The sequence below is a fragment of the Theropithecus gelada genome, chromosome 4 (genome assembly GCF_003255815.1).
Source record: "Theropithecus gelada isolate Dixy chromosome 4, Tgel_1.0, whole genome shotgun sequence".
Lineage (NCBI taxonomy): Eukaryota > Metazoa > Chordata > Mammalia > Primates > Cercopithecidae > Theropithecus > Theropithecus gelada.
Window position 1 is genome coordinate 116,730,506 of NC_037671.1, and position 19,783 is coordinate 116,750,288.

Sequence of the window (19,783 nt, forward strand, 5' to 3'; positions counted from 1 at the left end):
GATGATATCATCACTGGATGAGAGCCAGAAGATGTGGGTCAGCTCTTGATTTTGTTGGATAAACTTGGGTGAATCCTTTAGGCACTTAGACTTATAAAATGAAAGAATGTGCTAGACTTGATTATTTCTAAATATCATTAACATTTTTTGAGTCACACCTTTACATTTTATTTGGAAATATGTCAGACAAATAACTTTTTTTTTTTTTTTTTTTGATGGTGTATTGCTCTGTCACACAGGCTGGAGTGCAGTGGCGTGATCTCGGCTCACTGCAACCTCCCCCTCCTGGGTTCAAGTGATTCTCCTGCCTCAGCCTCCCGAGTAGCTGGGATTACAAGCACCCGCCACCATGCCCAGTTAATTTTTGTATTTTTAGTAGAGATGGGGTTTCACCTTGTTGGCCAGGCTGATCTCAAACTCCTGACCTCAGGTGATCCACCTGCCGCAGCCTCCCAAAGTGCTGAGATTACAGGTGTGAGCCCCTGCGCCTGGCCAAATAACATTTTAAAAATAATTTTTTAATGAATCCTCATATCCATCATTCAGTTAAAGAACTAGACTATCAGTACTTTAGAAGCCCCTAAACAATCACTTCCCCTTTTCTCCTCCACAGAGATAATTATTATTTCAGAACTTTATAATTGGTTCTTTACTTTTATCAATACTTTTATCACAAATGTATATATCTCTAAATAATATATTATTTCATTTTGCCTACTCTTTAACCTTTATTTAAATTTAATCTATATATATTCTTTGTGTTGACTTGTTTGAGGTTCCTCCATGTTATTACATGTAACATTTATTTTCACTGCTATTTAGGATTCCATTACGTGACTATTACACAACTTATATAACCCTAAACACTTTATGATCCTTGATCCTATTTTATCCTCACAATGTCACTGTGAGGCAGGATGAAGAAACTGAGGCCTAGTTAGATGAAGTAACTTGCCCAAGGTCAGACAGAAATCAAGTGTAAGGGCTAGGCTTTGAACGCAGGTTTGTCTGATTTCAGGGCCCATGTTATTTCTACTACACCACACTGCCTCACCAAGATCCCTCCAAGCGCTAATGGAAGTGTAAGTCAATCTAACATTTGTTAAATACTATGTACTAGGTGCTTAACAATATATTCTAATATGCTCACAACAATTCTCTGAGGTAAGTATTATTGGCCTCCTGTGCTTCTGTGAGCACAAGTAGATTGACATTAAAATGGGTAGAACTGAGACAATTGAACCTACTTTAATGTTTGACATAGTGGAATTTAGTGTCTCCCCAGATTTGACTGAATTATTACCTGGAAAGCTTCCTAAAAACATGATTCCTAGGCTCTATTCCCGTCTTTTGATCAAAAGTCTTCACTGGGGCATAGAAATCTTTTTGTTCTTGTTGTTGCTTTTTTTTTTGTTTGTTTTGAGACGGAGTCTTGATCTGTTGCCAGGCTGGAGTGCCATGGCGCAACCTCGGCTTACCGCAACCTCCATCTCCTGGGTTCAAGCGATTCTCCTGCCCCAGCCTCCTGAGTAGCTGGAATTACAGACACACGCCACCACACCCAGCTAATTTTTGTATTTTTAGTAGAGATGGGGTTTCACCATGTTGGCCAGGATAGTCTCAATCTCTTGACCTCGTGATCCACCCGCCTCGGCCTCCCAAAGGGAAATCATATTTTAATCAAACATCCTAGATAAATATTATATTATATAAATATAATAAATATTAATTTCTTATATTCAAGGTGACTTCATGCCATCTATATGGTAATGACTTCCAAATCTCTCTCTCCGGAAATGGCCTTTCTCCAAAATTCATAATTTCTCTATCCTACTGCTTCCTGTCTATCTTCATGTGGATTTCAAATAGACCTTGCAAACTTCACATGGCTCAAAAGAACTCTTTTTTTTAAGCATAAATCAGATATTGTTATCTTCTTGCTTCAAACTCTCCAATATCTTTTGCCTTTACTTGAAGTAAAAGGCAGACCATTTCTATTGCTTGCAAAACCCATGTGTATTTGTTCCTGCTGCATTTCTTACAGTTCTTGCCCTATTTCCTACAGTTCTCCCCTCTATCAGCTGCACTGTTCTTCTCTCTGTTGCTGTTATTTCTGTGTGGAATACCTAAACCTGATTTTTAAATGGTTGATTCCTTCTTGTATTTTTACGATTTAGCTGATGTCATCTTCTCAATTGGTCTTTCCTAGCCATTCAGTCTTATGTAGCTATCCAGTCACATTTGTCACATCACCCTGTGTTGATTCTCTGTGTAGGGTATGTCACTGTTCCTTATATGTGTAATTGTTTGTTTTGTTTCTTTTCCTACTAGAATGTACCCAGAGCTTTGTCTTATCACTGTCATTTATTGAATGAAACACTGATCTAATTTGTTTGAAAGTTTGTCCAGAGTAGTACCAGGGAGTGGGCTAAATAACAAACTCTTAATCTCCCCATGACTCATATTGTTGTTATTTAACATTGAATAAATTGCTAAATCTTAGACTTTTTTTTTTTTAAGTGTAAAATCATTCCTATTGACATCTCAGAAAGCAGGCTGTAATTGGTAATAAACACCATCCGTGATTTGGCATACATTGTGTCTTAGTTTGTCACAAGGGAGAATGTTGTTAACCCTAAACCATGATGTCAGAAGATTAAATAGACTTCAGGTTTACTGTTGTCCTTGTTGATTTTATTTATTTATTCTTTTGTTGTGCAGGTGACCATCCACGGCAAGATAGCATGGATTTCAGTAATGAATGGGGGGATCCCTCAAGCTGTCGATGTGGAGACAGATTGAAGCCATTAGAGCGGAGAGCTGCACGCCAGCACCAGCGATGTTTAGCACATTCTTTGGTTGGGACTCCCAATTATATTGCACCTGAAGTATTGCTACGAACGGGTAAAGCACTTCTTTCATATAAAATCTCAGTAGGCCTTTAGGCCAGCCAAACAACACTAGAATATGCCTTATTTTTCAGGCTTATAGTAAAAGTATTAATTTTACAGTATAAATTGGTGATTTAATGTTAATTTTTATTGTATTCTGAGCATTTTTAAAGTGCTTCTAAATAACTAACTTTGGTATCTTATTTTAGGATACACACAGTTGTGTGATTGGTGGAGTGTTGGTGTTATTCTTTTTGAAATGTTGGTGGGACAACCTCCTTTCTTGGCACAAACACCATTAGAAACACAAATGAAGGTAAGGTATGGCATCTATATCAAAAGAATTCTCACAAAGTTGCTACGTCATTGACCTTTATTTATTAGTACTTAGAGCATTTTAGTCTGGAGTTAAAGAATGAGCTTGGGCCGGCTGCAGTGGCTCATACCCATAATGCCAGTGCTTTGGGAGGTTGAGGCAGGAGGATTGCTTGCACCTAGGAGTTCAAGATCAGCCTGACAATGATGTGAGACCCCATCTCTACAAAAAAAAAATGTTTAATTTAAAAAAGGAAAAGAATGAACTTGTAAGGGTATATGAACTCACTAAAATTGCATGTGTGAACTTTAGTCTCCATGATGCCATATCCCCATAATTTTGTATCCCCCCTCACTCATACACCATACTCATATATCATTCTCAAAAAGGTCTTTAGGCCAGGCACGGTGACTCATGCCTGTAATCCTACCACTTTGGGAGGTGTAGGCGGGTGGATCACCTGAGGTCAGGAGTTTGGGATCAGCCTGGCCAACATGGCAAAACCCCGTCTCTACTAAAAATACAAAAATTAGCTGGGTGTGGTGGCGGACACCTGTAATCCCAGCTACTTGGGAGGCTGAGGCAGGAGAATCCTTTGAATTCCGAAGGCAGAGGTTGCAGTGAGCCAAGATCTCACCATTGCACTCCACCCTGGGTGAAAGAGCGAAACTCCTTCTCAAACAAAACAAAACAAAACAGGCCTTTAGTCCAGTTTGAAGATTTGTTCACTGCTTGTCACCTACTGCCTCCTGGCTTTGTCTCCTTCTATGCAAACTACAAACAAATGTTTATATCCCCATTTGAAAATACCTCTGGCACTTAAATGAGAAGCTACCCACAATTTTGACCATACACTGTCTGATTTAATACCCTTTGGTGATTCCTTTGTCCATGGGTTAAAGTTGGAATTTGCCCTCCGTTCATACCATTCCCTCTGCCTGGAATGTCCTACTTCCATCTCTCTCTTCTATAACCCTTCCTCCTTTCTGAGGTCTAATTAACTCCTGGTCGTTCTCTCTCTCTCTCTCTCTTTTTTTTTTTTTTATACAGAGTCTTGCTCTATCATCAGGCTAGAGTGCAGTGGCGTGATCTCAGCTCACTGCAACTTCTGCCTCCTGGGTTGAAGTGAGTCTCGTGCCTCAGCTTCCTGAGTAGCTGGGATTACAGGCACGCGCCATCACACCCAGCTAGTTTTTGTATTTTTAGTAGAGACGGGGTTTCACCATGTTGGCCAGGATGGTCTTGATCTCCTGAACTCATGATCCACCCGCCTCGGCCTCCCAATGAGCCACTGCACTCCGCCTCCTGATCATTCTTAATTATTCTTTGAGGACCAAACATGATGGCTCATGTCTGTAATCCCAGCACTTTATTTTGAGATAGGATCAAAACATTTCACCAAGGGTGGAATGCAGTGGCATGATGTTGTCTCATGCAACCTCTGTCCTGGCTCAAGCAACCTATCTTAGCCTCGTGGTAGATGGGACCACAGGTGCTTTTTTTTTTATTTTTTGTATTTTTTTTTTGTAGATACAGGGTTTTGCCATGTTGCCCAGGCTGGTCTCAAACTCCTGGGCTCAAGTAATCCACCCACCTCAGCCTCCCAAAGTGCTGGAATGGGTGCAGTGGCTCACACCTGTAATCCCAGAACTTTGCAAGGTCGCAGCAGACAGATCACCAACAAATGGTATTGAGAAAACTGGTCAGCCATATACAAAAAAAAATGAACATCAGGTCAGGTGCAGTGGCTCACGCCTATAATCCTAGCACTTTGGGAGGCCGAGGCGGATGGATAACCTGAGGTTAGGGGTTTGAGACCAGCCTAGTCAACGTGGTGAAACCCCGTTTCTACTAAAACTACAAAAATTAGCCAAGTGTGGTTGGTACATGCCTGTAATCCTGGGTCCTTGGGAGCCTGAGGCAGGAGAATCACTTGAACCCAGGAGGCAGAGCTTGCATTGAGCCAAGATTGTGCCACTGCACTCCAGCCTGGGACGACAGAGCAAGACTCTGTGTCAAAAAAAAAAAAAAACAAAAAAAAACTGAGCCTCACACCTTTACAAAGATTAACTCAAATTGAGTCACATATATATAGATAAAACTTAAAGGTATAATACTTTTAGAAGAAAACATAGGAGAAAATCTTTGTGGGCTTGGGTTAGGTAAAGAGTTCATAGAAATGACCCCAGAATCATGACCCATAAAAGAAAAAAGTTCATCAAAACTAAGAACTTTCCCTCTACCACAGATAACAGTCAAGAGAAAAGACAAGCTACAGGCTGGGAGAAAATATTTACAAATCACATAGCTAAGAAAGGTTTTTTTAATCTACCATATATAAAGAACCCTCAAAACTCAACAGTAAGGCAAAAAGTAACCCAAGCCAGTGACCTGACATATTTCTTTAAATGTCTGGGTCAAAAAAAGAATGGATCTCTGTCTCTTTAAATCTGCCAGAGCAGGTCAGAGAAAGACAGGCATCTGTGCTGTTCCCTCAGGGAATCACTAACACCAACCAAGATGGACAGCCTCAAATATTTGGAGGGCAGAGTTCTTACTGCCCACCTTGGCACTAACCAGCTGCTCCAGGAAGGCAAGCTGTGGTTTTCCTGACTGCCACAGGACTGAGGAATGGTAGATGGTAGTGGGCTCACACACGCTGCTGTCTGAACCAAATTTTAGCAGCCTCTCCCTTCATGAAGCACTCTCCTGGCTGCTGTAAGGTTCCAAAGTTCCAAAATAGTATTCTGATAGTCTTTTTCCAGTTTAATGATTGATTTTAGGGATGGGTAGACCCCTGATGCTTCCTACTGTGCTATTTTCTGTGCTATCTCTTTCTACTGTGGTTTTTTACTATTATCTCTTTGTATAGTTTTGTTTGTGATTGCTCTAGTGACTACAAAATATATATTGTTTTCTTTCTTTTTTTTTTTTTTTTTCTGAGATGCAGTTTCACTCTGTTGCCTAGGCTGGAGCGTAGTGGTGCAACCTCATCTCACTGCAACCTCTGTCTCCCAGGTTCAAGTGATTCTCCTGCCTCAGCCTCCTGAGTAGCTGGGATTACAGGTGCCTTCCACCACACTTGGCTAATTTTTGTATTTTTAGTAGAGACAGGGTTTCACTATGTTGGCCAGGCTGGTCTCAAACTCCTGCCTCAAGCAATCCACCCACCTCAGCCTCCCAAAGTGTTGGGATTACAGGCGTGAGCCACTGCGCCCAGCCTAAGTTTTCACTATCTACCTAGAATTTATACTTTACCACTTCAAGTTCAATGTAGAACCATATGCTATATAGGTCCCTTTATTCACTATTATTTATATTGTAGTTATTTTATTTTTCTTCTTCTTCTTCTTTTTTTTTGAGACAAGGTCTTGCTCTGCTGCCCACGCTGGAGTGCAGGGTTGTGATTTCAGCTCACTGCAACCTCTGCCTCCTGGGTTCAAGATTCTCCTGTGTTATCCTCCCAAGTAGCCTGGATTACAGGCACATGCCACCACCCTTGGCTAATTTTATTATTATTTTGTAATCAAGACTAGTCACTATGTTGCCCAGGCTGGTCTTGAACTTCTGGGCTCAAGTAATCCTCCCACGTCGGCCTCCCAAAATGTTGGGATTACAAGCATGCGCCTACACCTGGCTTGTAGTTATTTTATACATTACATCTACATACGCTTAAAACCTCATCCAGCCAGCACGGTGGTTCACCCTGTAATCCTAGCACTTTGGGAGGCCAAGGCAGGTGGGTCATGAGGTCAGGAGATCGAGACCATCCTGACTAACACGGTGAAACCCCATCTCTACTAAAAATAAAAAAAATTAGCCGGGTGTGGTGGCGGGCGCCTGTAGTCCCAGCTACTCGTGAGGCTGAGGCAGGAGAATGGCGTGAACCCGGGAGGTGGAGCTTGAAGTAAGCCGAGATGGCGCCACTGTACTCCAGCCTGGGTGACAGAGGGGGACTCCACCTCAGTAAATACATACATACATACATACATACAACCTCATCCAGCCAGATGTGGTGGCTCGCACCTGTAATCCCAGTGCTTTGGAAGGCCACAGCAGGAAGATCACTGGAACACAGGAGTTTGAGATCAGTCTAGGCAACATAGTAAGACCCTGTCTCTACAAAAAAATTTTTTAATTAACCTAGCATGCTGGTGTGTAGTAGTACATGCCTACAGTCCCAGCTACTTGGGGCAGGGGCACCGGTAAGTGGGAGGATCCCTTAAGTCCAGGAGGTCGAGGCTGCAGTAAGAGCTAATAAGCACACCAGCCTGGGCACACCAGCCAGAGCAACAAAGTGTGACCCTGTCTCACAACCTGCCTCATCCAACAATGTAACAATTTTGCTTTCAACCATCAAGTTCTTTAAAGAACTCAAGGTGAGAGGCTGAATGCAGTGGCTCATGCCTGCAATCCCAGCACTTTGGGAGGCTGACGCAAGAGGATTGCTTGAAGCCAGGAGTTCAAGACCAGCGTGAGTAACAAATCATAGACCGTGTCTCTACCAAAAAAAAAAAAAAAATAGCTGTGCATGGTGGATGGTGGCACGTGCCTGTGGTCCCAGCTACTCCAGACACAGGAGGATCACTTGAGCCCAGGAGTTTGAGGCTACCGTGAGCTATAATCATACTGCTACCCTGCAGCCTGAGCAACAGAATGAGACCCTGTCTCTAAAAAAAAAAATAATAAAAAAAAAAAGATGAGACGAATAGTCATTTATGTTTACCTGGATATTTAGCGTTTTCCTTGCTCTTCCTGCTTTCCTGCTGTTTCAAGATTCCTTCTATATCATATCTCTTCCATCTGAACAACTTCCTTAAGCACATACTTGAGAGCAAGTGTGTTGATAACAGAGTCTTAATTTCTCTTCATATGAGAATGTCTTTATTTTGCCTTCCTTAGAATATTATCACTTGAGGCTGGGCACAGTGGCTTATGCCTGTAATCCCAGCACTTTGGGAGGCCGAGGCGGGTGGATCACCTGAGGTCAGGAGTTTGAGACCAAACTGGCCAACATGTTGAAACCCCGTCTCTACTAAAATACAAAAATTAGCTGGGCTGGTGGCGTACACCTGTAATCCCAGCTACTTGGGAAGCTGAGGCAGGAGAATTGCTTGAACCCAGGAGGCAGAGGTTGCAGGGAGACAAGATCATACCACTGCACTCTAGCCTGGGTGATAGAGCAAGACTCCATCTCAAAAAATATATATATTATCACTTGATACAAAATTCTGGGTTTTAGTTCTTATAGCACTTTAAAATGTCTACTTCCTTCTGTCATTCATAATTTGATGAGACATCTGCAATTATTCAGATCCCTCAAATAATGCATTATGTTTCTGTAGCTACTTTCAATAATTTTTTTTCTGTATTATAATTATGATATGTCTGGGCATGGATTTCTCAGGGTTTATTCTGTTTGGTATTCACCAAGCATCTCAAATCTGTAGGTTTATGTCTTTGATCAAATTTGGGGTGTGTTCAGCCATCATGTCTTCAAATATTTATCTGTACCACACATTTTCTTTTGTGATGTTAATCACAGGAATGTTAGACCTTTTGGTGTGGTCCCACAGATTCCTGAAATTCTACTTACATTTTAAGGTTTTGTGTTTTCTGCTTTTCAGAATGAGCAGTTGATTGAATTGCGTAATTAGTATCAACCTCTCTCTTTTTTTTGAGATACAGTCTTGTTTTGTTGCCCAGGCTGGAGCGCAGTGGCATGATCTCAGCTCACTGCAAGCTCCATCTCAAGCTCCTTGTTCAAGCGATCCTTCCACTTCAGCCTCCCGAGTCACTGGGACTATAGGCGCACCACCACACCCAGCTAATTTTCTGTATTTTTAGTAAGACAGGGTTCTCACCATGTTGGCTAGGCTGGTCTCCAACTTCTGGCCTCAAGTAATCCACCTGCCTCAGCCTCCCAAAGTGCTGGGATTACAGGAGTGACACCACTGTGCACGGCCAGTATCAACCTATCTTCAAGTTCACTGATTTTTTTCCTCTGACATCTTCACTCTGCTATTGAGACTATCCATTGAGTTTTTAATTTTGGTTATTTTTCCATTATAAAATTTCTTTTTGATACTTCATATCTTCAATTTCTTTGCTTGAGACCTATCTTTCATTTCATGAGTGTTGATCCTTATTTGGAGCTTTTTTTTTTTTTTTTTTTTTTTGAGACGGAGTCTCACTCTGTCGCCCAGGCTGGAGTGCAGTAGTGCGATCTCGGCTCACTGCAACCTCCGCCTCCCAGGTTCACGCCATTCTCCTGCCTTAGCCTCCTGAGTAGCTGGGACTACAGGCGCCCGCCACCACACCCGGCTAATTTTTTTTATTTTTAGTAGAGACACCACACCTGGTTAATTTTTTATTTTTAGTAGAGACAGGGTTTCACCGTGTTAGCCAGGATGGTCTCGATCTCCTGACCTCGTGATCTGCCTGCCTCAGTCTCCCAGAGTGCTGGGACTACAGGCGTGAGCCACCGCGCCTGACCTGGAACATTTTTATAATGGTTACTTTCAAGTCTTTGTCAGAAAATTCTAGCATCTATGTCATATCAATACTGACTGACTTTTTCTATGTTAGTTGAAATTTTCCGGGTTTTTTGGGTTTTTTTGTTTTTTTGTTTATACTAAGTAATTTTGGATTGTATCCTGGACATTTTAAATAACACATTATGAGACTCTGGATTTTTTTTTTTTTTTTTGAGACGGAGTCTTGCTCTGTCACCCAGGCTGGAGTGAGTGCAGTGGTGCAATCTTGGCTCACTACACCACCTAAGTTCAAGCGATTGTCCTGCCTCAGCCTCCCAGGTAGCTAGGACTATAGGCACGTGCTACCACGCCTGACTAATTTTTGTATTTTTAGTAGAGACGGGGTTTCACTATGTTGGCCAGGCTGGTCTCGAACTCCTGACCTCAGGTGATCTGCCTACCTTGGCCTCCCAAAGTGCTGGGATTACAGGCGTGAGCCACAGGGCCCAGCCGAGACTCTGGATCTTATGGATAATTTTGACCTTGTTTTGACAAGCATTAAACCTGGTTGGGTTCAGGCCACAGGTTCCAACCAGGCTTTTTTTATTTCAATGTCAGTTTCAAAGCCTTTTTTCCTTTCTAGGCAGATCTCTTTGTAGGCTATGGTCTTTTCCTTAGTTCAGTTCTCAAAGTCTTTGTTACGCTCCTTAGGATTAGATTGACATAGGTACAGTTTGGAGGGGGAGCCCAGCAGTTCATAAGCAACTTAATGGGGTCACTTGCCCAATCTCCTCCCTCTCTGTGATGTCCCCAGTACCTTCCTGTTCCCTGGGGCTTCCTATTTTAGTTCTCTGACCAGAAAGTGAGGTTTTACTTACCCAATATCTCATAACTGCACCTGAATCCAGGACAAGGTGGCAAAAGGACACAGAGAGAAAACAAGCAACAGAGATTCAACCCATCTTATTGGGACCCTATGCTTTATTATCATTTTATTTATTTATATATTTATGAGATGGAGTCTCACTCTGTCGCCCAGGCTGGAGTGCAGTGGCACAATCTTGGCTCACTGCAACCTCTGCTTCCTGGGTTCAAGTGATTCTCCTAACTCAGCCTCCCGAGTAGCTGGGATTACAGGTATGCACCACCACACCCCACTAATGTTTTTTTTTTTTTGAGACAGAGTCTCGCTCTGTCACCCAGCCTGGAGTGCAGTGGCGCGATCTCAGCTCACTGCAAGCTCCGCCTCCCGGGTTTACGCCATTCTCCTGCCTCAGCCTCCCGAGTAGCTGGGACTACAGGCACCCACCATCTTGCCCAGCTAATTTTTTGTATTTTTAGTAGAGACGGGATTTCACCGTGTTAGCCAGGATGATTTCAATCTCCTGACCTCGTGATCTGCCCGTCTCGGCCTCCCAAAGTGCTGGGATTGCAGGCTTGAGCCACCGCGCCCGGCCCACTAATTTTTGTATTTTAGTAGAGACAGGGCTTCACCGTTTTGGCCAAGCTGATCTTGCATTCCTGATCTCAAGTGATCTACCCACCTCGGCCTCCCAAAGTGTTGGGATTACAGGCGTGAACCACCGAGCCCAGCCCATGCTTTGTTATTTTATTTCCAATTGGAGAGGAGGGTTCATCTGTCAGTTTTAGGGGCATATTGGCTCTTATTGTCACCTCCATTGCTACCAGGAAACTCCTTTTCTACTCCCTGAGCCTGAACTAGAGGGACTTCTCCTCTAGCTCTCTGTCTGTGCTCAGCTCCTTCCAAGTTTTGGGCTACCTTGAGTCCAGCCTGCAGACTACTAGAGTGAAAAAAATGGAGCTGGGTATGCTGGCACAGGCCTGTAGTCCCAGTTACTAGGGAGGCTGAGGTGGGAGGATTGCTTGAGGCTAGGAGTTCAAGACCAGCGTGGACAACATAGTGAGAATCCTGTCTCTTATTTTTTTTAAATGGTCACCAGGTTTAATGGTACTTCAAATTTATATCTTCTCCCCAAATCTACCTGTTATTATTTACTTTTCAGGGTCTTGAAGTAGCTGCTTCATGCATCCTGATCAGGTTTTATAGCTGCCTTCTGTGGGAGAGAGACAGGAGAGTATACGTAGTACCTCCTCAAAACTGGGACCTCTCTGGTTGCTTTTAGGATTTTTTTCTCTTTAACTTTGGTTTTCTTCAATTTGACCATGGTGTGCCTATGTGTAGTTTTCTTTGTATTTTTCTTGGTTGAGATTCACTCAGTTTCTTGAAATGTATATTAATGACTTTCATCGATTTGGGGAAATTCTCTGTCATCTCTTCAAAGATTTATTTTGCTTCCTTCTCACCTTTTGAGACTCTAATGATTATACATATGCTATTCCTTTGATATTGTCCTCCATTTCTCTTATGCTTTATTCTTTCTTTTATTCTACATGTTTTCTCTCTGTGCTTCAGTTTATATAATTTTATTCATCCATCTTTGAATTATCTGAATCTTTTGCTGTGCTTAGTCTTTTTTTTTTTTTTGCCTTAAACTAAAAAATCCTAAATACACATTAAAATAAAAAATGTTAAACTTGGCCAGGCACAGTGGCTCACGCCTGTAATTCTAGCACTTTGGGAGGCCAAGGTGGATGGATCACTTGCGGTCAGGAGTTCGAAACCAGCCTGGCCAGCATGGTGAAACCCTGTCTCTACTAAAAATACAAAAAAATGCTGGGCGCGGTGGCTCATGCCTGTAATCCCAGCACTTTGGGAGGCCGAGGCGGGCGGATCACGAGGTCAGGAGATCGAGACCATCCTGGCTAACACGGTGAGACCCGTCTCTACTAAAAAAAATACAAAAAATTAGCCGGGCGTGGTGGTGGGCGCCTGTAGTCCCAGCTACTCAGGAGGCTGAGGCAGGAGAATGGCGTGAACCCGGGAGGCGGAGCTTGCAGTGAGCCGAGATCGCGCCACTGCACTCTAGCCTGGGCAACAGAGCGAGACTCCGTCTCAAAAAAAAAAAAAATTAGCCGTGTGAGGTGGCAGGCACTTGTAATCCCAGCTACTCAGGAGGCTGAGGCAGGAGAACCACTTGAACCCAGGAGGCAGAGGTTGCAGTGAGCCGAGATCACGCCACTGTACTCCATCCTGGGCAAAAGAGCGAACCTCTGTTTAAAAAAAAAAGGAATTGTTCATCTCATTGTATTTTTTTTTTATTTCTCCTGTTTGAAATAAGTGATGGAACTGGAAGCATAAATAACTATTATTAACTGTATCTTTTTTTTTTCCAAGAAGGTTTTTAAAATATTATATTATTAGTTGAAGCATCTCAATTTTCTAATCTGGGGTAAGACTTTAAAAGGAACAAATAATAGAAGAGGAAGTATATTTTCTTCCCTCTGTAGTAGCTGACTAGCTCCTCTATGAATAAGGAAGATTATAGTGTTCATTTATTCATTATTATTAAAACTTTTTAACAAATATTTATTGACTACCTACCATGGAACAAGTTGAAGATTTTTTTTTTCCTCTTTTGAGACAGGGTCTTGCTCTGTCACCCAGGCTGGAGTGCAGTGGCACAATCACGGCTCACTGCGGCCTCAGCCTCCCTGGGCTCAGCTGATCCTCCCACCTCAGCCTCTCAAGTAGCTGGGACCACAGATGTACACCACCAACCTGGCTAACTTTTGTATTTTTTGTAGAGATAGGCTTTCGCCGTGTTGCCCAGGCTGGTCTTGAACTTCTGGGCTCAAGCAATTCACCCACCTTGGCCTCCCAAAGTGCTGGGATTACAGGTGTGAGCCACAGTGCCTGCCCAAGTTGAAGGTATCTTAACTTGGTTAAATGACAATTCTACCACTTAATAGAGTTTGCCCCAAATCCATTTAATATTGTACTTGGAGTTGTATACCAATTCCCCTGCCTCCAAGAGTTCAGCGGGAGAGACTAGGTAGTCTGACTTCACTTGGCATTCCTTTCTTCCTCATTTTATTTTATTCATAACCAGAGCTTTTTTTTTTTTTTTTTTTTTTTTTTTTTCTTTGAGACAATGTCTCACTGTGTCACACAGGCTGGAGTGCAGTGGTGCAGTCATGGCTCACTGCAGCCTCAAACTCCTGGGCTCCAGGAATCCTTCTGCTTCAACCTCCTGAGTAGCTAGGACTACAGATGCATGCCACCATACCTGGCTAAGTTTTAAAGTTTTTTTTGGTAGAGAGGGGGTCTCGCTTTGTTGCCCAGGTTTGTCTTGAACCTTCCCAGCTTCAAGCAGTCCTCCCACCTCTGCCTCCCAGGGTGCTGGGATAACAGACAAGCCACCACGCTTGGCACCAGAAAAAGTTTTATCATAATGTATTAAGTATGTGCCAGGCAATTTACTGAGCACTAGGAGATACAAAGACCACTAAAACATGATCCCTAACCTTAATGGAATTTTATATTTCAGTAGGACATAAACATAAATAGGTACCATAAGGTATTAGAAATGTGATAGAAATAAATATATGGTAGAGGGGAGGCAGAGTAGAAGTAGTCATTTCTACCACAGGCAAAAAGGTTTACTAGGGGAGATTAAAACTGACACTGAGTCTTATAATGTGAGTAGAAGTTGCCTGGAGAGGATGGGATAGGAGAACAAATTATTTTCCAGCAAAATATCATGTAATTTATTTAAAATACAAAAATAGCCCAGTGAGACTTTTGGTATAAAACTAGAAGGAAATTTTTATTTTTCTAATTTATCTCTTCCCCCTAATTTTAAAAAATCTTTAAAGGTTATCAACTGGCAAACATCTCTTCACATTCCACCACAAGCTAAACTCAGTCCTGAAGCTTCTGATCTTATTATTAAACTTTGCCGAGGACCCGAAGATCGCTTAGGCAAGAATGGTGCTGATGAAATAAAAGCTCATCCATTTTTTAAAACAATTGATTTCTCCAGTGACCTGAGACAGCAATCTGCTTCATACATTCCTAAAATCACACACCCAACAGATACATCAAATTTTGATCCTGTTGATCCTGATAAGTTATGGAGTGACGATAACGAGGAAGAAAATGTAAATGACACTCTCAATGGATGGTATAAAAATGGGAAGCATCCTGAACATGCATTCTATGAATTTACCTTCCGAAGGTTTTTTGATGACAATGGCTACCCATATAATTATCCGAAGCCTATTGAATATGAATACATTAATTCACAAGGCTCAGAGCAGCAGTCGGATGAAGATGATCAAAACACAGGCTCAGAGATTAAAAATCGCGATCTAGTATATGTTTAACACACTAGTAAATAAATGTAATGAAAATTTGCAAAAGGGCCTGAAATGCGAGGTGTTTTGAGGTTCTGAGAGTAAAATTATGCAAATATGACAGAGCTATATATGTGTGCTCTGTGTACAATATTGTATTTTCCTAAATTATGGGAAATCCTTTTAAAATGTTAATTTATTCCAGCCGTTTAAATCATTTAGAAAAAAATTGTTATAAGAAAAGTAAATTATGAACTGAATATTACAGTCAGTTCTTGGTACTTAAAGTACTTAAAATAAGTAGTGCTTTGTTTAAAAGGAGAAATCTGGTATCTATTTGTATATATGCTAAATAATTTTAAAAGACAAGAGTTTTTGAAATTTTTTTGAAAGACAGTTTTAGTTTTATCTTGCTTTAACCAAATATGAAACATACCCCGTATTTACAGAGCTCTTTTTTCCCCTCATAACCTTGTTTTTGGTACAAAATAAGCTAGAGAAATTAAGCCATCGTGTTGGTGAGTGTTCCTAGGCTAATCTTAATCTGTATAATTCACATCCTGAAACTAAGGAATACAGGGTTAAAAAATATTAATATGTTTGTCAGAAGGAAAGATAATGCATTTATCTCCCCGCCCCCATGGAATAGTTAATCTTCTTGCATTTATTTCTCAAGAATTACTGGCTTTAAAAGAAGCCAAAGCACTACTAGCTTTTTTTCCATATTGTTATTTTTGATGCTGCTTCCAATTTTAAAAGGGAACAAAGCTGCCATAAATAAAAATTTTCAGTACTGAAAGCTAAAATTTTTTTCACCATCCTAAGCAAAGAATTATTTTCATGTTCATATACTTTTCCTGTATAGTAACTATTTTGATTATATTATCAATGTTACCTGTTTCCTCTTTCAGAACAGTGCTGCATATACAGATTGTTATTGGCAAAGGAAAATCTGGCTATCTGGCAATATTTTACCTAAGGGCAGATTAATTGGTGAAAAAATTAACTCTTAAGATGGCCATTAATAATTAGAAAAATTTACAGAGTGGTCTTAGTAGAAAATTCAAGTCCTCCTAATTTATTTAAGGTTAAATAATGTGTTCAACATGCCTATTATGTATAATGCTTAGGTTCTAAGGAAGATTAAGGTTTCATACCAAAATACATGAGCTTATCTTTTAGGAAGGGGAAAAAGGCTCTATTTTGACCATAGTAAAATTTGTATTTTATTTCCTTTTCTTAAGCTCCATTGATAAGGGATTGTTTTTATCAAAAGTTACTATTTGGGGATTGGAGGCATAATTTTAATGATTTTCATACTTTTAGCTTTCTTCACATAAAAGCTAATTGAAACCATATATGTAGTAAAATTAAAGGCAGAGCTGTTGCAGTTGAATTGGAGAGTCAGGGCAAAGAACACTTACTAGCCCACACTTCCCACCTTTCTACAGGTGGTCCTTTCAGAACTCAGCTTGGAAACCTACTACTATGTTATCATGGGTCTTTCGGGGTTAGTGGTTCTTTTGAGAATCTGAAGGAAGCTGTGGACTCTTCCCAGGGAAAAAAAAAAAAAAAAAATCAACACATACAATGTTGCATGCAGTTTCAAGGGATTTTGGACATATTGAAACCTATCACAGGCTCTAGGTTATGGACCTCTGTCCCATGAGAAAATTGATATATTAAACTAAGAACTTTGTTTTTAACTTACCAATCACTACTCAGCACATCTTATATAAACTGATAATTTGTGATGGAAAAGGTCTGTAACATGTGATGTAAGGTGACCTTATGAATGCCTCTCTTGCTGGTACATTAATTTGTTTTCAATGTATCATTTGGAGGGGACTGAAATGTTGGACTCATTACAAGCTTGATACAGAAATATTTCTGAAGGATTTCTAATTGGACTTATAAGAAAATGTGCTCTCATGAAATGACAGTCTTCACCTCATGGTTCATGGAACATTTGGTTAGTCCCATAAAATCCTATGCAAAACAAAGTAGTTCAAGAATTTGTAGGTGGGTACTCACATTTATAAGGTATTCCTCTTGCTCTTTGGGCTTTTTCAATCTGATTTATTTAAATTTTCATTTAGTTGTTTTACTTTTGGACTAAGGTGCAATACAGTAGAAAATAACTTTGTTACATTTATGTTGTAGGAAATCTAAGGTGCTGTCTCCTCCCCCTTCCCTTCCCACAAAATCTGTATTCCCCCTATTGCTGAAATGTAACAGACACTACAAATTTTGTATTCTTTTTTTGTTTTTTGTTTTGAGACAGGGTCTCACTCTGTCACCCAGGCTGGAGTGCAGTGGCGCTTCACAGCTCACTGCATCCTCGACATTTGAGGCTCACGCAGTCCTCACACCTCAGCCTCCCAAGTAGCTGAGCATGCGCCACCAAGCCCAGCTAATTTTTGTATCTTTAGTAGAGATGGGGTTTTGCCATGTTGCCCAGGTTGGTCTGGAACTCCTGGGCTCCAGTTATATGCCCACCTCAGCCTCCCAGAGTGCTGGGATTACAGACGTGAGCCACCGCGCCTGGCGCAAATATGTATTCTTTTAAAATTTCCTCTGATACTATAAGCCTTTTCCATTTATCTGAAGCAGTATACATGCCTTTGGTATCAGCAATTTTAACAGTTTGGATATACTTATCAGCTGTCTTATTCCAAAACTACATCTACTTCTTCCAGTATAGAATCTGGTGCTTCCTGACCAAAAAGATGAGAAAAACAATGTTAAAAATATAGATACTTTCCATTGAAATGGAGTGAAAACGTTGGTTCTGTATGTTTTCTTTTAAAATAATTTTCTCATAAAAACTTGCTGTGTTTATTGTACGTACCCTTTTTATGCATATCAATAGTATTTATAAGATGTGTTCTATAATTATGTAATTGTAGATACTGTTATGTATTGTCCAGTGACATCATAAGGCAGGCCCTACTGCTGTATCTTTTCTACCTTCTTATTTGTAATAGAAACTATAGAATGTATGACTAAAAAGTCACTTTGAGATTGACTTTTTAAAAAAGTTATTACCTTCTGCTGTTGCAAAGTGCAAAACTGTGAGTGGAATTGTTTTATTCTGACTTAATATGTTAGAAATTAGAGAATACAGTGGGAGGATTTGTAGACATTGCTGCTGCTGTTACCCAAGGTATTTTAGATCAAAAAATTTAATAAACAGAAATCCCTTTGGTATTTAAAGTGGAACATTTAGCCTGTTCATTTTAATCTAAAGCAAAAAGTAATTTGGGTCAAAATATTGGTATATTTGTAAAGCGCCTTAATATATCCTTTTGTGGAAGGCACTACACAGTTTACTTTTATATTGTATTGTGTATATAAGTATTTTGTATTAAAATTGAATCAGTGGCAACACTAAAGTTTTATAAAATCATGCTTTGTTAGAAAAGGAATTACAGCTTTGCAATATAACTAATTGTTTTGCATAATTCTGAATGTAATAGATACGAATAATCAGCCTGTGTTTTTAATGAACTTATTTGTATTTTCCCAATCATTTTCTCTAGTGTAATGTTTGCTGGGATAATAAAAAAAATTCAAATCTTTCAATTATGTGTGGAAAGCTAATTTTTATACTGCTTAACTTTGTTGTTTTTTAATTCAAAAATTTATGTAAATTTTTTTTTTTTTTTTTGAGATGGAATCTGGCTCTGTCGCCCAGGCTGACAGTTAAATTTTAATATTTAAAATTTTTATTCTCTGAGAAACTTATGATTAAAATTTTGATGCTTTGGAATTAAAATAACTAATGATAGTACTTAGGTTAAGGCAAACTGAATATCATGTAAATGTCATGTTTTCATTTTAATGTTTTCATTTTGTCCAATATAAGTACAGTATTTCCTGTTAAGGGCCTCCATTAGATTACAGGTTTAGAATTTAATGATTAAATTTTACATTTAGTACCATTTGATTACGGTATATAATTTTTAAAATGTAAAATTGTTGGTTAATCTGTTTTTCTTTATAATCCTTTTTGTTTGTTTTATTTCTTAGAGATGGTCTTTCTCTGTCACCCAGGCTGGAGTGCAGTGTCATGATCAAAGCTCACTTTAACTTACACCTGGGCTTAAGCTGTCCTCCTGCCTTTTTCTCCCAAGTAGCTGGGACTAAAGGAGTGTGCCACCATACGTGGCTAATTTTTTATTTTTATATTTATAGAGATGGGGTCTCGCTAAGTTGCCCAGTCTGATCTCAAACTGCTGGATACAAGCGATCCTCCCGCCTCTGCCTCTCAAAGTATTGGGATTACAGACCTGAACCACTGTGTCAAAATATATATGTTGAGATTATATCTTATATCAGCTTTATATGGATGAAAAACAAGTACTGTTTTTCCTCTTCTTTTTAAGCATTACCATCATTATATCTTCTTTTATCCTCTTGTTTGCACTCCCTTGTAAGTTTGTATTTGTTCTACATAAGTCTGTTGTACAGATGACACAAATTGCATTATTCCTATGGTTTATTGTACTACATTGTGGGCCCACATTTGGTATACTTAAAATTGTGACTATACTTTGCTACACACACGCGCACACATGCACATCTGCTTGTGTATGTGAAGAGTAGAGGGAGGTCGCCAAACAGTTATTGTCCAGTTTTTCCTCCTTTCTTTCAGTAACAGAGCTACCCAGAGATTCCGAACATTTTGTTGGATTTAGGCTATGAATGGAACTTTGGGTTGTTTCCCTTGAGGAAGGGTTAAATTTGTTCTGCAGGAGAAAAAAAAGATTCTCATGAATACCTAGCTCACAGAGGGGTTGACAAATGACAGAGGCCACTCTTGCTCCCCAGTATCCACTCTCCCACTTTTCCTTTTACTAATAGAGCCAATATCCCTTTCT

General features: G+C 40.2%; 1 protein-coding gene across 6 annotated transcripts in view; it reads left to right on the plus strand.

Annotated features, from left to right (window-relative positions):
- LATS1 (large tumor suppressor kinase 1) overlaps positions 1-18,485 on the plus strand; it is a 58,230-nt gene extending 39,745 nt beyond the window's left edge. For 5 of the 6 annotated variants that reach the window (XM_025381872.1, XM_025381866.1, XM_025381873.1 and 2 more), the window contains 3 exons: positions 2,722-2,904; positions 3,101-3,207; positions 14,421-18,485. In XM_025381872.1, the coding sequence (XP_025237657.1) occupies positions 2,722-2,904; positions 3,101-3,207; positions 14,421-14,930 (800 nt within the window). In that variant the 3' untranslated portion in view covers positions 14,931-18,485. Of the gene's footprint in view, positions 1-2,721; positions 2,905-3,100; positions 3,208-7,213; positions 7,313-14,420 lie in introns of all 6 variants that reach the window. The other variant, XM_025381870.1, reaches the window with a different exon arrangement.
- The last annotated feature ends 1,298 nt before the right edge of the window (positions 18,486-19,783 follow it).